At 43.1% G+C, this 17,738-nt stretch overlaps 1 protein-coding gene across 2 annotated transcripts in view; it reads right to left on the bottom strand.

Annotated features, from left to right (window-relative positions):
* The window catches only part of gfra4a (GDNF family receptor alpha 4a), a 316,518-nt gene that overhangs the window by 238,526 nt on the left and 60,254 nt on the right, over nucleotides 1–17,738 (bottom strand). Inside the window, exon 3 of one of the 2 annotated variants that reach the window (XM_061894913.1) lies at nucleotides 384–488. The exons of the other annotated variant lie outside the window; for it this stretch is intronic. Within the exon in view, the coding sequence (XP_061750897.1) occupies nucleotides 384–488 (105 nt within the window). The remainder of the gene's footprint in view (nucleotides 1–383; nucleotides 489–17,738) is intronic. 2 annotated transcript variants of the gene reach the window in all.

Below are 17,738 nucleotides of genomic sequence, written 5' to 3'. Positions count from 1 at the left end.
AACAATTCCAACACCAATGCTCCTAATCATTTTCAAAAACATCCCGCTTTTCCCCAAAATCAGCAAATTTTCACGAAAATCCCATTGAAATGAATAGGACATTTTTCTAAGTTACACAAGTCCCACATTTTTCAACTTATTCAAACCATTCCAACATCAACACATTCCACTAACAATTTCACAAGTTCCAGGAAATTTTCCTTGAAATTGTAACTCTTCAACATTCAAACTATTCTTACATTCATACTACATTCTGTCAGCATTTCAGTTCAACTTCAGCATTGGAGCATTCACACACAATTCCTTCAGGTATTGCCTCATCTAATTACTTGTTGACTTGCAGTATTTACTTTCTGAAAAATAACAAAAAAACTCTTATTTACTTGGTGAAAGTGGAGCCACGGCTTTTTCGTCGACGCTGGCGGGCCGCCTGTGATCGACGAAGGCGGCGACAGCAAAACAAATCTCAGCTTCTTTTGCCCCCAGAACTGAACGGAACAAACATGAGCACAAAATGACTGCACGGAAGGGGAAATTAAGCACAATAATAGACGGATCCTGCATCCCTGCAAACGTTGCGGATGAATTATTGATGGAATATGTGTTTGTGGCAGTCGCCTCCATCCATAGGGGATAGATATATGGCCAGGGTTATCGCAAAACGCCGGTCTTTTCATCCTCACGTCAAATTGAGGGAAATATCTCCGGGAAGAATGGCGTTCATCCCTTTGAAGGATGCCAGATAAGCAGGAATAGATGAAAAGGCAGAACGCTGAATAGGATTTAGTGTCGAGGGAAGACAACATGACAGGAATGAAAAAGTGCGTGCAGCTCATCAGATGGGTTAAATCCTGCAAGGGTCCGTGCCTGTCATGGGGCTCCGGTACCGGATGCTGCCCTCACACTTTTGGCCATGTAGGGGAGTCAATGACGTACGACAGTGAAAGGTGACCGTGTGATCAATGGTGGGTTGAGGTCCTAGTCTGAATCCCTTCAATGTCACCCTGCTGGGGGATGATCACAGAAATGTTGGGGAAGGGTGAAAGTCGGGTAATTAGGGGCCGAGATGAGACAGCCAGCCAGCCACAGGACGGCTACCCCACAGTCATCACCACCCCGCCTCCTTGCACTTTCTTTGCTCCTCTTCTTTTCCTCTGATCCCTCAAAGTTGGGACTGTCCTTTGAAATTTAATTTTAGCATCCTTTAATTCGACTACAGATCACTTCATGATTGAGCACCGGACTATAAGTTGTGGAATGGGTTATTCACACAGAAATATTTTATTTACATAGTTTCATTGTTCCCAAATGGTTCCTGTCATCCGGCAGATCAAAAACAACGAAAGTCATCGTCATGGACCCACTAGCTGCGGAAGCTAGCTCTCCAATCAGTTAAACAGACTTAATACCTCCACGGTGAAATCATGGTGAAATAACTGAGGAATTTGTGAAACTGAAACAATACAAAAAGAATGTAATTGTAAGTTAATAATACACCCTCCAGACACTCATAAACGTGTTAGTATATTAGCTAATGCTAACAACGCTAGTGTAATTACATGCCGAAAGCAAATACTATTATGCATGAAAACACTCCTACAGACATCACACTTTAGTAAATATAAACACTTTTATTTAAACTGTAAAACTTACAAATATTACTCAGAGATTCGAATGAGGAACCCTTTTGAGCTGAAACACCAATGGCGATTTTACTTTTGGTTTTACATCAAGATAACATGTCTCCTAATAGGTGTGGGGTCCTTACCCACACACCATAATAATACTGTATGTTGAAGCACTGTACGTCTGATTACGGTAGCCGTAATGCTACGACAATTCATCAAGTGGTGCGGCCTCGTAGCTTATCAAAGTCCTACTCAAACATTGTGACAGATTTTTGAGCGCCGTGCATAAAGTTCCATATTCTCAATGAAACATCAATGTTTTGATGTCGCTTGCTTACGGGTACTTGCTTGCGTCATTTACTGAACAGGCGTCAACCCTCTGTCCACACGTTATTTCTTATGTGTGACTGCCATCTACTTGTCACAAGTTATATTAAACGATGTATCAAAAAAATTTGCTTCGAGGTCGGTAAGCACAACCAGAATGAATACGTACATTAGGCACACCGGGTTATAAGGCGCACTTATTTATGAGAATTTTTAATATGCGCCTTGTAGTCTGAAAAACTCATCAAAAGTGCCTCTAGCCTTGAAGCTCTTAGAAATTCCCGCACCGGTGTGTACAGGATGTGACTTAGAGGGCCTTGCCTCTTCAAAACGGCCGCATTCGCGGCTACAGGCAGTGATGTCGTCAAAATGGCGGCATACAAAATTTATTAATGAATGAACGAAACCTTCGTACGCCGAGACATGGCCCGCACACGGACTCATATTTCGATTATAAATCGATTATTTATACATCTATAATTGTAATATGGCATTTTATTATTACATTGTTTACTGATAATATATTCTCAATGATGATTATTCATAGTATTGATAATATATCTACAAGACTCCTCCTTTAACTACTGACAAACAAACACACACAAATGGAGGCCTGGCTGGGTACAGAAGGGACAGGTGAGGAAACATTGTCACAGGATCTGCAACAGGATCTCACCAGACCACAATCACCAGAGTGCGTACACATAATCTTAATTATGATGAAGATTAAAGACTGAAATATGAGTAAAAATAGCATAAAGATGATAGATATATGTACATTATGTAGATTATGTATCTTTGGGTAGGGAAAGAGATCTTGCCCCAAGTGGAGGAGTTCAAGTACCTCAGAGTCTTGTTCACGAGTGAGGGAAGAGCGGATCGTGAGATCAAGAGGCGGATTGGTATGGCGTCTGCAGTAATGCGGACGCTGCATCAATCTGTTGTGGTGAAGAAGGAGCTCAGCCGGAAGGCAAAGCTCTCAATTTACCTGTCAATCTACGTTCCCATCCTCACCTATGGTTAGAGATAGATAGATGGATAGAAAGATAGATAGATAGATAGATAGATGGATAGATAGATAGATAGATAGATAGATAGATAGATAGATAGATAGATAGATAGATAGATAGATAGATAGATAGATAGATAGATAGATAGATAGATAGATAGATAGATAGCTAGATAGCTAGATAGATAGATAGATAGATAGATAGATAGATAGATAGATAGATAGATAGATAGATGGATAGATAGATAGATAGATAGATAGATGGATAGTACTTTATTGATTCTTCAGGAGAGTTCCTTCAGGAAAATTTAAATTCCAGCAGCAGTGTACAGAGTTGAGATCAATTTAAAAAAAAAGTAAAAAGTAAATGATGGGGGGTTTAAATGGAAACAAAATAGCGAAATTTTACAATAAGAATAAAAAATAAAAAGCAACAATGGAAATAAAAATACAAAAGTAAAATAAGACTATAACAAGAGAAAGTAGGCAGTAGTGACCATGTTATGAAAACGCACTGCACTGTTATTGTTTTGCATCCCCTGTCATCCTTGTACCCCCCAACCCCCGCCCCAGAGAGGAGTTGTACAGTCTAATAGCGTGTGGGACAAAGGAGTTTTTGAGTCTATTAGTCCTGCACTTGGGATGAAGCAGTCTAGCACTGAACAGGCTCCTCTGGCTACTGATAACGCTACGCAGAGGGTGACTGGCATCATCCAGGATGCTCACTAGTTTGTCAACAGTCTTCTTCTCTGCCACCGTCACCAGTGAGTCCAGTTACACTCCAATAGTAGAACCGGCCCGCCTGATTAGTTTCTCCAGTCATGACCTGTGGGTTGTAATTAAAAGGACAACATCACGGGTACAAGCCGCCGAAATGAGTTTCCTCGGCCCTTAGAGATAGGGTGAGAAGCTCCAACATCCGGCAGGAGGTCAAAGTAAAGCTGCTGCTCCTCCACATCGAGAGGAGCCAGATGAGGTGTTAAGGGTATCTGCTCAGGATGCCACCCGAACGCCTCCCTAGGGAGGTGTTTAGGGTACGTCCGACCGGTAAGGGGGCATGGGGAAGACCCAGGACCCGTTAGGAAGACTGTCTCCCGGCTGGCCTGGGAATGCCTCGGGATCCCCCAGGAGGAGCTGGATGCAGTGGCTGGGGAGAGGGAAGTCTGGGCTTCTCTGCAGAGGCGGCTGCCCCCGCGATAAGCGGAAGAAGATGGATGGATGGATGGATTGATGGATATTTAGATTATTTCCTGTAAGTGAGCTTCTTCCTATAATAGATTAAACTCCACCAAGGAGGTCAGGCTTTTAATTTAGCTAAAGAGCCGCGTTAATTGGCCATCAGCGTCGATATGCTGGCCTTGACGCGATGAGGCATCGAGGAAGCGCATCAATACTCGTGTTAAGTGTCCGTGCGTCTCAATAAGAGGCTGCACTCAGTCAGAGCATTGACGGGCGCGTCCACTAAAGACGGCCTCAGGGGGGCGTATCGGAGGATTTAATTGGGCCACTTTGTACCTTCTTGAATTCTATTTACATGTGCTGAGACTTCTCCTGCAAAGATTGACTGATCTCTGCACCCTTTTTTTGTGTGAAAGCGAACAAGCGTCATCGATTTAATGAGTTGTGCTAAAACAAACAGAAAAAAGTTCAAGTTGTCCGATGTCTGCTTTGATCCCCGCATTGACAGGAAGTGTCACGAGGGAAACGCTCGCTAATTCCGTCTTACACGGCGAGCGTGACGCCGCTCGCTCCTCTGCATCGCCTTTGAACAAAAAAATTTAAAAAATAGTGTGGTGGAACAAAAAGAGCTCAGAGGGAGGATTTATCAGCTTAACTAAAGGACGATGATCCAGCAAGCGGAGATAGGAAGGGGTTGCCCCGTCTTAGTGGGGGCTTAAGAGAAGAGCCGCCAGAGGCACGTGTGCTACTCTCACTTTCTCAAGGCACCTTGCAGGCCTTTTGCTCAGCTCAACATCCATGATCATGTTCTACCCAGCTTCGGCGACACGTTGAAGTGCTCGCAGCTCCGGGACAGGAAACCCAACAAAAAGAGGCTTTTTTTTTGCTAAATGTCCAGAAACTTTAAGTTCCAGGACCCTTATGTCCCTGGAACTCAATCAATCAATCAATGTTTATTTATATAGCCCTAAATCACAATTGTCTCAAAGGACTGTACAAACCATTACGACTACGACATCCTCGGAAGAACCCACATAAGGGCAAGGAAAACTCACACCCAGTGGGCAGGGAGAATTCACACCCAGTGGGACACCAGTGAAAATGATGACTATGAGAAACCTTGGAGAGGACCTCAAATGTGGGCAACCCCCCCTCCAGGGGACCGAAAGCAATGGATGTCGAGCGGGTCTAACATGATACTGTGAAAGTTCAATCCATAGTGGCTCCAACACAGCCGCGAGAGTTCAGTTCAAAGTGGATCCAATACAGCAGTGAGAGTACGGTCCACAGGAAACCATCCCAAGCGGAGGCGGATCAGCAGCGTAGAGATGTCCCCAACCGATAACTAAAGGTTCCCTATTGACTTGCGTGGTTTGTGTATCTCCCGCATTTCACAGTTCAGGTCATAGTTCTTCCACATCAGTTTGATGATGTATATTGATTTCTAAATCAACAGTCAACAGAAACAGCAGCATTGATACAACGTTGATTATACGTACATTTTCTTTAAGACCGACTTTGAGACAATGTTGCAAAATAGATGTATTTATAAATGAAGACAACGTTGATGTCTTAACGTTGAATCCACGTTGTTGGTCGGTAAATGACCAAATTTTAATGGTCAAATCAACGTCACAACCTGACATTGATTAACCGTCGTCATAAAGCATGTTGTTTCAACGTTGTGTTTGTGTTGTAGAATATCGGTTGAGAAGTGACCATAATTCAATGATCAAATTAACGTCAGAACCCAACACTGATTAAACGTTGTCAAAAAGCATGTTGTTTCAACGTCATGTTTCAGTTGCTCAATGTCAGGACTTAATTCATCAAGTTGTCAACGTTATTTCAATGTCTAGTGCAAATGTGGGCAACCCCCCCTTCCTAGGGGACCGAAAGCAATGGATGTCGAGCAGGTCTAGTCTAGTGACTGCTGGGTAGGGCCAATATTTAGCCGATATTTAGCCAATACTTGGAAAATGAATACCTATAACAATGGAATTTTCTCGAGTGAGTCAAAGCGCGACACACCGGGAAAATTTCATTCATTCACTCTACATTCACACGTTGGTGGTATGCTGGTGGTAAGCTACGTTTGTAGCAACAGCTGCCTGGGGTAAACTGAATGACTGAAAAAACATTTTTTACTTTAAGTTTCACATTATAATGCTGTATTTCTCTTTGTTTGCTATCAATATTATTGTGCAGGGTGTACCCTGCCTTGAGCTCGAGTGCAGCTGGGACAGCACGACCCAGAGAGGGACAAGCAGTAAAAAATAGATGGTTAGTAGGTCATATTTATTTTACCAAGGTGTAAGTAGATACATATGAAGCAATAAGACATGAAACAATATTATTTCAAAACAAAAAGTTCCAAATTTGACATAATAAATCAGACTTTTTATACAATAGGTTGTATTCACCTGACGTCATGTCATCAAATATACGAGACTCAAAGCGGTGGGCCGGTGAGCATCTGTTGTCATAGCGTTCTGGGTGACATTTTGTCTTTTCTCGAAGAAAAATACCCTATGCTTGCGTTGTTTTAGGCTGTTGGAACCGGTCAAAAATCGCCAAAAGGATAAACGTTTATTCAGAGTTGCTCGAGAGATAAATCAAAACGGGCGAAATGTGTCAAGATTTTACGAAAGACTACGAGTAAAGTAGCACGCAGGCCAGTCCAAGGGAGCAGAGTCCAAAAATGCAGGCGTTTGCAGTGATCACGTTATTAAATGTTTGTTTCATATACTTTTAACATTTATTAGTATTTCCCATTTAAGTAACAGTTGAATGGTAACAGTTACGGTAACAGTTTGAGATGCTACCTCAGTAAAAACATTCAAGTCTCATCTTAAAACTCATTTGTATACTCTAGCCTTCAAATAGACTCCCTTTTTAGATCAGTTGATCTGCCGTTTCTTTTCTTTTTCTCCTATGTCCCACTCTCCCTTGTGGAGGGGGTCCGGTCCGATGGCCATGGATGAAGTACTGGCTGACCAGAGTCGGAACCCAGGATGGACCGCTTGTCCAGAGTCGGGACCCAGGATGGACCGCTCGCCTGTGTATCGGCTCAGGACATCTCTGCGCTGCTGATCCACCTCTGCTGGGGATGGTTTCCTGCTGGCTCCGCTGTGGACGGGACTCTCGCTGCTGTATTGGATCCGCTTTGGACTGGACTCTCGCGGCTGTGTTGCATCCATTATGGATTGAATTTTCACAGTATCATGTTAGACCCGCTCGACATCCATTGCTTTCGGTCCCCTAGAGGGGGTCCTCTCCAAGGTTTCTCATAGTCATCATTGTCACCGACGTCCCACTGGGTGTGAGTTTTCCTTGCCCTTATGTGGGCCTACCGAGGATGTTGTAGTGGTTTGTGTTGTGGTTTGTGCAGCCCTTTGAGACACTAGTGATTTAGGGCTATATAAATGAACATTGATTGATTGATTGATTGAAGTAATATCTTGGTGTTATTTGGATTTTATCTGGTTTCGGGGTACTTAAAAGACATTTTTGCCACAAATGAATGAAAGCCAAACATTTTTTTTAAAGTAAATTATTGCATATTGTTTTGATGTGTGGCACTTTGACACAATAATATGTTAATAGACCTTTTAAAAGTGACATTTCCGCCCTCGCACGTTATTTTTCCCTATTTTTATATTTTAAAGCCTGACAATCAGAATTGCAATTTTGGGGACAAATATCGCAATTATTTTTTTTCTCAAAATCGTGCAGCCCTACTGAAGACCAAAATCAGGCTTCAACAAAATCTTGTTAAGGGCCCTGGCGGTGCTGACAAAATTTTTGTAGGCCCGCACAACTCATGACAAAATTCCTTTTTGGCACAAGCTGTTCGTGTTAGGGCTTGATTAAATTTGTTTTTTTCTTCTTCCCAAATTTCATTTAAATGATTAAATGTTTTGTTCGTTTATAAGCACAATCCCCAGACTTGGGAAGTAAACTTCTGAATGAAGACTTCTTGTCCCTCGGTTTTAATGTGTACCGAGTGTGAAATCTGTACACTGGAGTCCAGATTGATTATTAATTAGTCTTGTCCAAATATATTTGTGGTTTTCTCTGTGCATAAGCAGGAAGGAACCTCATCAATCCATGTACTCTGAGAACCAGCAACCTGTCTTCCATCAAAGTTACACACGGCGAAAAAAAAAAAAAAAATGCTCGGTTGCAAAACCGAGGACACCGGTTCGACGAGGCTGCACAAACCTTCGAAGCCAGTCTTTAAAAGAGGCGGGATAACAACTGAGGTCTGACTGATGACCCGGAATAAACCAGGGACGGCCCTTATAGAAGAGGAAATCCGGCCTAGACCGGATCGCTCCAGAAGACTGGCAAGCATCGATCGCCTCTTACATTTCAATGACCTTTTTTTTTTTTTCCTTTCATCAGCGACCTTACCAAAGGCGGGCTGTGGTGTGCGCGTGGCAGAACACGGCCCGGCGCGATCGTATAAGCATGAGATTAGATCAAACCCTCGGAGGCTCGATGACGTCGCTCTGTTTCCTTCGTCATTTTTAATAGTGGGTATGATAAAGTAACATCAAAAACTATATTCAATATGCAGCAGTTTGTAAGCCTTAATTGGATCTACAGGACAGTAATTGTTTAATTAAAAAAGGCATGCCTAAACTTTAACCAAACATAAAAAAATAAAGGATGCTGGGACCATTTTTTATTGAATTTTGTTCATTAAAGATGCCAAATGCAATGCAACTGTGTCATAGGTGGTTTTACTCTGAACTGCAGTAATTACTCCAGATGTCACATAGTGAGACGTGGAATGTTTTTAAAAACTGTATAAGTGTTTGTCAGACACCTGATCATATTTCCAGTTATGCTGCACTAAAACAGTGGACTTGTTTTTGCACTACAATATTGCTGCCTGTAATTATATGATGCTGCAAAACATAATCCAATACATCTATTTTTTTTCTAAATGTAACCTTAATCTATATTGCGATAACAATAAATTGTATATCACAATCTATTATATAAATCCGGGTTTTCCCCTTAATGTAACTGAATGTGGCGTACCGCCACGGCAAAATCAAAGCCAGCCACCGCTTGAAAATACGTTTTTTTTTACGAGAAAACAAACTCAGGTAATAGTCGGTATTGACGCCTCCAGAAGAAGTTACCCAAAGTCTAAAGCTATTTTTTTACTTTTATTGCAAATTTTATGTAGCATGGCCCAATTCAAACAGGTTTTAACTACTGCGCAAAACACTTTGGTCTCCATGCTGCCCCAGACACACAACAACACTTCAATCAATCAATCAATCAATCAATCAATGTTTACTTATATAGCCCTAAATCACTAGTGTCTCAAAGGGCTGCACAAACCACAACACAAACCACTACGACATCCTCGGTAGGCCCACATAAGGGCAAGGAAAACTCACACCCAGTGGGACGTCGGTGACAATGATGACTATGAGAACCTTGGAGAGGACGAAAGCAATGGATGTCAAGCGGGTCTAACATGATACTGTGAAAGTTCAATCCATAGTGGATCCAACACAGCCGCGAGAGTCCAGTCCAAAGCGGATCCAACACAGCAGCGAGAGGCCCGTCCACAGCGGAGCCAGCAGGAAACCATTCCAAAAGCGGAGGCGGATCAGCAGCGCAGAGATGTCCCAAGCCGATACATAGGCAAGCGGTCCATCCTGGGTCCCGACTCTGGACGAGCGGTCCATCCTGGGTCCCGACTTTGGACAGCCAGTACTTCATCCATGGCCACCGGACCGGACCCCCTCCACAAGGGAGAGTGGGACGTAGGATAAAAAGAAAAGAAACAGCAGATCAACTGGTCTAAAATAAAAAGGGAGTCTATTTGTCTCACCTTCCCTTTATTTAAAAAATCCTCGAAAAAATTGTTGCGGAGCAGTTAAATGAACACTTAGCGTCTAACAATCTATGTGAAACCTTTCAATCCGGTTTCAGGGCAAATCACTCTACGGAGACAGCCCTTGCAAAAATGACTAATGATCTATTGCTAACGATGGATTCTGATGCGTCATCTATGTTGCTGCTCCTCGATCTTAGCGCTGCTTTCGATACCGTCGATCATAATATTTTATTAGAGCGTATCAAAACACGAATTGTTATGTCGGACTTAGCCCTCTCTTGGTTTAACTCTTATCTTACTGACAGGATGCAGTGCGTCTCCCATAACAATGTGACCTCGGACTACGTTAAGGTAACGTGTGGAGTTCCCCAGGGTTCGGTCCTTGGCCCTGCACTCTTCAGCATCTACATGCTGCCGCTAGGTGACATCATACGCAAATACGGTGTTAGCTTTCACTGGTATGCTGATGACACCCAACTCTACATGCCCCTAAAGCTGACCAACACGCCGGATTGTAGTCAGCTGGAGGTGTGTCTTCATGAAATTAAACAATGGATGTCCGCTAACTTTTTGCAACTCAACGCCAAAAAAACGGAAATGCTGATTATCGGTCCTGCTAGACACCGACCTCTATTTAGTAATACAACTCTAACATTTGACAACCAAACAATTAAACAAGGCGACACGGTAAAGAATCTGGGTATTATCTTAGACCCAACTCTCTCCTTTGAGTTTGAGGCACACATTAAAAGCGTTACTAAAACGGCCTTCTTTCATCTCCGTAATATCGCTAAAATTCGCTCCATTCTGTCCACTAAAGACGCTGAGATCATTATCCATGCGTTTGTTACGTCTCGCCTCGATTACTGTAACGTATTATTTTCGGGTCTCCCCATGTCTAGCATTAAAAGATTACAGTTGGTACAAAATGCGGCTGCTAGACTTTTGACAAGAACAAGAAAGTTTGATCACATTACGCCTATACTGGCTCACCTGCACTGGCTTCCTGTGCACTTAAGATGTCATTTTAAGGTTTTACTAATTACGTATAAAATACTACACGGTCTAGCTCCATCCTATTTTGCCGATTGTATTGTACCATATGTCCCGGCAAGAAATCTGCGTTCAAAGGACTCCGGCTTATTAGTGATTCCCAAAGCCCAAAAAAAGTCTGCGGGCTATTGAGCGTTTTCCGTTCGGGCTCCAGTACTCTGGAATGCCCTCCCGGTAACAGTTAGAGATGCCACCTCAGTAGAAGCATTTAAGTCTCACCTTAAAACTCATTTGTATACTCTAGCCTTTAAATAGACTCCCTTTTTAGACCGGTTGATCTGCCGTTTCTTTTCTTTTTCTCCTATGTCCCACTCTCCCTTGTGGAGGGGGTCCGGTCCGATCCGGTGGCCATGTACTGCTTGCCTGTGCATCGGCTGGGGACATCTCTGCGCTGCTGATCCGCCTCCGCTTGGGATGGTTTCCTGCTGGCTCCGCTGTGAACGGGCCTCTCGCTGCTGTGTTGGATCCGCTTTGAACTGGACTCTCGTGACTGTGTTGGATCCATTATGGATTGAACTTTCACAGTATCATGTTAGACCCGCTCGACATCCATTGCTTTCCTCCTCTCCAAGGTTCTCATAGTCATCATTGTCACCGACGTCCCACTGGATGTGAGTTTTCCTTGCCCTTATGTGGGCCTACCAAGGATGTCGTAGTGGTTTGTGTTGTGGTTTGTGCAGCCCTTTGAGACACTAGTGATTTAGGGCTATATAAGTAAACATTGATTGATTGATTGATTGTTTACGGTGTTTACCCCTGTTCATAGCGTCTCAATTGTGCAGCCATAATGTTTATGTTTCCATATCAGTCATATGATATTGTGAAGTACAGTCAGATTACCAGGCCAAATATTAAAATGTATCCAGCTGAGGTGTCACAGGCGTATTCATCGTGTGTGCATACATTTACTACCGTAATGACAGAAAAATGTGCAGTTTAAACTAGGAATATGACAAATCCTTGTTTGCTTCTGACTCTGGGTGAACATGAGCTTTTTGAGCACGTCTGATTAAATGTGCTCATGTTCAGTTTGGTGTCACGTTTCTCAGTTAAAAATTGAGCATAATCAAAAATACAATAAAAGGAAGATTAAAGGATAAATTGAATTCATTGGTCACAAAGCCGTCCGGCAGCGGTTTGAGTCCGTTCCATTTTGGCCATGTTGTTTCCAAACCTTCAAAGTCAACCCCGGCGGTGCAGTCCGACATTCTCATGCTCCCCGGGGGGCATCCCTCCCTAGATTGCATTCTAAATCCGACTCGTCATGCTCAACCCCCAAAGTGTTCATTAGGGCCCACGAAGGCGTGCTAGCGTACGCCGTCTCTTCGGGGACTGCCAGGCTGATGTGTTTGTCTGAGACCTGCTGATCCGTGGACGTAGACCCGCCCAAATGTGCACGTGCTTCACGGCGGGGTATGTGGGACTAAAACAGGTTGACAGACGCGCTAAAAGCTGACTCTCACCAACAGACAGATGCTTGTAAATGGACACAGATACGTTAATGGTGGCAAAGTAATAGCGCATGTCCATATTGCTCCATTAAAGCAATGAACCGGCACCTGCCAGATAATGTGCCACTGTCCTCCAGTTTCACTTTATGGCAGCAGCTTTTAATATGCTGCTTTGTTAAAAGCTCGCATTGCGCTGCCGGCCGTGTTGACTATAATTACCCCTCACGGAGTCCCTTTTGTTGCTGATGCTAACCAGACCAAACGTTGCGGAACAATCTTTCTGGGGAGGCATGTCGGACCTGCTGGGAAATCTCGACAAGATCAACAGCATTAATTATTCATGGCGGAGTCCCGTTTTTTTTTTAATTTTTTTTAAGTATGTGTGCAAGGCCGCTGCGTTTGTGCACGCTTTGCACATGTGCGGGATGTGTAAGCCTGATTCACAAACACCTGCTGGGAAGAGATGCCCAGTGCAATTACACCTGTACTACCTGGAGCGGCCTGGTGGCGGTGTTTTCTGGAATGATGTCATGGCATCACTTCGGTGCTTATACTACATTAAGGACGGCTGGGAAGTAGGAAATAGGTTTACCAGATTCCACTTCTAGTAGGCACATAAAAGCCAATTTATCGATTTTCTGCCGCGGGGGCAGTAGCAAAAGCACAGAAGCCCAGAATTCCCTCTCACTAGCTACTTTGTCCAGTTGCTGCCGTTGGGGAAATTCCCGAGGCGTTCCCAGGCCAACTGGGAGACAAAGTAGCCCCCCCCCCAACATGTCCTTGTTCTCTGGGTCTTCCCTGTGGCCTCCGACCGGTTGGACATGCCCAAAACACCTCCCCACATTTGACAGAGAATAATTGTAGAATTACACTCAAAAACAAATATTGACCTCAGTTTTATCTTTGTTAAAAACTGCATTGAGAAGGGGAGCGAAAATCCACATTTTTAAGTATTAATTTTCGCGTCAAAATATCAGTTCCGCATTTTTTTTTTCAGGAAAAAGCAATAGCATTTGAAAGTGTGACGTGAAAATGCAAGGTATTGTAGGTCTCGCTGGCATCTGAATAGCGTATTTACACGGCCGCATGCCACTGTCCTTAAGTTTTGGTCTTTTCATAACAAGTACTAAACCTGCCAAAATCGTTGTCATGATCGCTTCATGAAAAGACCAAACCAGGAACTCGGGCTGGTGAGCTAAAAATGAGACGCCGAAACAGCATCCATGAGACGATCAAACATCACTTTTAACACCATCACCCGGCACATGTTGGCGTGTTTTCAGACTGTCATATTTGAATCAAAGCACCTTTTATTCTTTTTGACACGTAGCATTTAGTAGGCTGTTAGCGCTAATGTTAGCTAGGCTACAAACAAAGAACATTATTTTGGCCCTTATTCAAAGAGCCATAACCGCGAAGACCTTAAATATTTTGTAAACATTGTGAATGGACTTGGAGAAACACACAAGACTGTGTGCTGAATTCCATGATGAGTGAACAATAGTTTATTAACTGATTTTGCATTCAACTACAAGAAAAAGCATGAAGCTCTAGAAACAGAGTTTACGAAACATACCTCAGGTATGTTGTCTGATTATCTCCTCAAAAAACTGTAAAAATTCAGTGATACATTAAGTGGACATGCTAGTGTCAGAAACAGCCAAAAGAGCTTGATGGATGACAATAAATCTAAAGGTAAAATCAAGTGTAGAAATGCAAATAATGGCCAAAAATCTAGTCTTGATTATTATATATATTTACATATATGTATGTGTGTATATATGTAAATGTGTTAAACTTGTGTAGCGCTTTTCTGTCTTTTTAGGACCCAAAGCGCTTTGACACTATTTCCACATTCACCCATTCACACACATTCACACACTGATGGCGGGAGCTGCCATGCAATGTGCTAACCAGGGCCCATCAGGAGCAAGGGTGAAGTGTCTTGGTCAAGGACACAACGGACGTGACTAGGATGGTAGAAGGTGGGGATTGAACCAGGAACCCTCTCTCCCAACAGCGCCACACCGTCCCCTTGTATATATCCATATGTGTGTGTGTGTATGTATATTTGTTTATATTTTAAATTTTCTATTTCTGTGTTTGCTTGTCGAATGGTGCTCACAATCCCTGCCCATAGGTGCTACCGTACTTTATAGTTCAACAATATGCTGTCGGCTTGAGTGTGCTGAGGTGTATAACGGCGTGGAATGATGCGGAGGGTGGGGGAGGGGTAGTTTTGTCGAGATTTGCCGCCTGCTGCTGAAAAATGACAATAATATAAAAGCTCGATCAAGCGAGCCGCTTTCTTTTCAGGGTGAGATCTCACTTGTCAGGGAGTGAGAAGTGGGAGAACATGTTATGCGTGTCTCCGCCTCCTCTCTTTGGCTCCTCTGTCGGGGTGTGTGAGTTAGCAAGAGGGTTGTGAGTTAGTTGACGTTTTAACTGCAGCAGATGCTCAATTTCCTCCCAGTCGGGCCTTCGTTGAAAGCATGGTAAAAGTCACTGTGACATCGTGAAAACATCAACGGGGTCGATTGCTCCGGTCCAGCCTCCAACTCAAATGCCATCATTTCCACAAAGCTGTTGGGCCCTCAACAATATAAGCTGAGAGAAGTTGAGTGCTCCACCTGGTTGCAGCCATGTCGGGCATTTCCACTCATCCGCTTTAAAATATGATTCATCAGCAATCAATTCCACACCATCAACAGAGCGCTGAACGATAGATAAATGCCATTCTTCAATCAACCAGCTGTGTTGAAGCCTAATTTGATTAGTATTTTAGTATTTTATATATATACCCACTCAGCTGATGACTTTATGCAATTCTTTAGTAAGAAAATTGAAGTCATTAGAAAGGAGATTAAAGACAATGCGTCCCAGCTACAACGGGGTTCTATTAACACTGACACGATTGTATATACGGCGGATACTGCCCTCCAAAATAGTTTCTCTCGTTTTGAGGAAATAACATTAGAGGAATTGTTACAACGTGTAAATGGAATAAAACAAACAACATGTTTACTTGACCCTCTTCCAGGGAAACTGATCAAGGAGCTCTTTGTATTATTAGGTCCATCAGTGCTAAATATTATAAACTTATCACTTTCCTCGGGCACTGTTCCCCTAGCATTCAAAAAAGCGGTTATTCATCCTCTTCTTAAAAGACCTAACCTCGATCCTGACCTCATGGTAAACTACCGACCGGTGTCTCACCTTCCCTTTATTTCAAAAATCCTCAAAAAAATTGTTGCGGAGCAGTTAAATGAACACTTAGCGTCTAACAATCTATGTGAAACCTTTCAATCCGGTTTCAGGGCAAATCACTCGACGGAGACAGCCCTCGCAAAAATGACTAATGATCTATTGCTAACGATGGATTCTGATAGTTCGAGATGCCACCTCAGTAGAAGCATTTAAGTCTCACCTTAAAACTCATTTGTATACTGTAGCCTTTAAATAGACTCCCTTTTTAGACCAGTTGATCTGCTGTTTCTTTTCTTTTTCTTCTATGTCCCACTCTCCCCTGTGGAGGGGGTCCGGTCCGATCCGGTGGCCATGTACTGCTTGCCTGTGTATCGGCTGGGGACATCTCTGCGCTGCTGATCCGCCTCGACATCTCTGCGCTGCTGATCCGCCTCCGCTTGGGATGGTTTCCTGCTGGCTCCGCTGTGAACGGGACTCTCGCTGCTGAGTTGGACCCGCTTTGGACTGGACTCTCGCGACTATGTTGGATCCATTGTGGATTGAACTTTCACAGTATCATGTTAGACCCGCTCGACATCCATTGCTTTCCTCCTCTCTAAGGTTCTCATAATCATTATTGTCACAGACGTCCCACTGGATCATTATTGTCACCGATGTCCCACTGGGTGTGAGTTTTCCTTGCCCTTATGTGGGCCTACCGAGGATGTCGTGGTGGTTTGTGCAGCCCTTTCAGACACTAGTGATTTAGGGCTATATAAGTAAACATTGATTGATTGATTGATATATATATATATATATATATATATTTATGTTTTATTTTATTCATATATATACGCATGCATTTACTGTATGTATATATATATGCATGTGTATGTAAATATGTATTTATGTACATATATATTTATATATATGTATATATATATTGTATTTTTATTTATTTATTGATGTATATATATATATATGCAAAAGGGTATGTAAATATGTATTTATATACATATATGTGTGTGTGTTTGTATGTGTGTGTATATGTACATGTATGTATATATATATATTTATATACGTGTATATATCTATATATAAATGTATATGTAAATATATGTATGCATATATGTGTGTATATATTTATGTAAATGTATTTTGCACCTTTCTTGCTTCCGGCTCCTAGACCGTAGTCGAGGAGCGCAGGGGAGACACTCCTCCAGGGCCGACGTATTTTCGGGGGCAACACCCTTCACTCTACCCAGCAGTGGGTCTCCACAGCCCCGGACTCCGATGTAAATGACGAGTCCGGCAATTAGTTTCAAATCGTGGCTTTATTGAGGTCTTGCACACAGCCTATCCAACAAAACACTAGCCAATCCCGCACTCACGCGACCGCTCCCTCACCTCTTTCCCCCACATACTCGCTGACGTCCTGCACGTGCTGTCACATATTAAAGGGCCACACACACATACAGTACGCTACTCTCATAACATGAGAGTAGTGTATGTGTGTGTGTATATGAAATTTATATATGTGAATATGAAATACATATACACATACATATGTGTGTGTCTATTAGGGGTGTAACGGTACGTGTATTAGTATTGAACCGTTTCGGTACGGGGGTTTCGGTTCGGTTCGGAGGTGTACCGAAAGAGTTTCCACACGGACATATTATGTTGCGCACCGCACGTTGTGTAAACAATGCAGAGCGAGGCACGACACACGGCAGACTAGCAGCGACCGGGCTAGGACAACATGCAAAAGCCAGAGCTGGAAGACCCTCCTGCCTCGTCAACATCTCCCGTTTGGGAACACTTTGGCTGCGCGGTGTGAAACAACAATGGAGGGCGGAGGTTTGCCGACATTGTTCAGCAGCAGTAGGGTACGGTTCTGCCAACACGTCAAACATGCTAACTCCTTGGAAGCGTCACCACCGCATTCAAGCAGCCTCTCCTCGGCGAGTCAGACAGGGCTGAAGCAAAAACAAATGTTTTTGTAGCAGCATATTTAAGACCATCCATCCATCCATTTT

Source organism: Nerophis ophidion, linkage group LG03 (assembly GCF_033978795.1).
Source record: "Nerophis ophidion isolate RoL-2023_Sa linkage group LG03, RoL_Noph_v1.0, whole genome shotgun sequence".
Taxonomy (NCBI): domain Eukaryota; kingdom Metazoa; phylum Chordata; class Actinopteri; order Syngnathiformes; family Syngnathidae; genus Nerophis; species Nerophis ophidion.
This window is presented reverse-complemented; position numbering and strand designations above follow the sequence as displayed.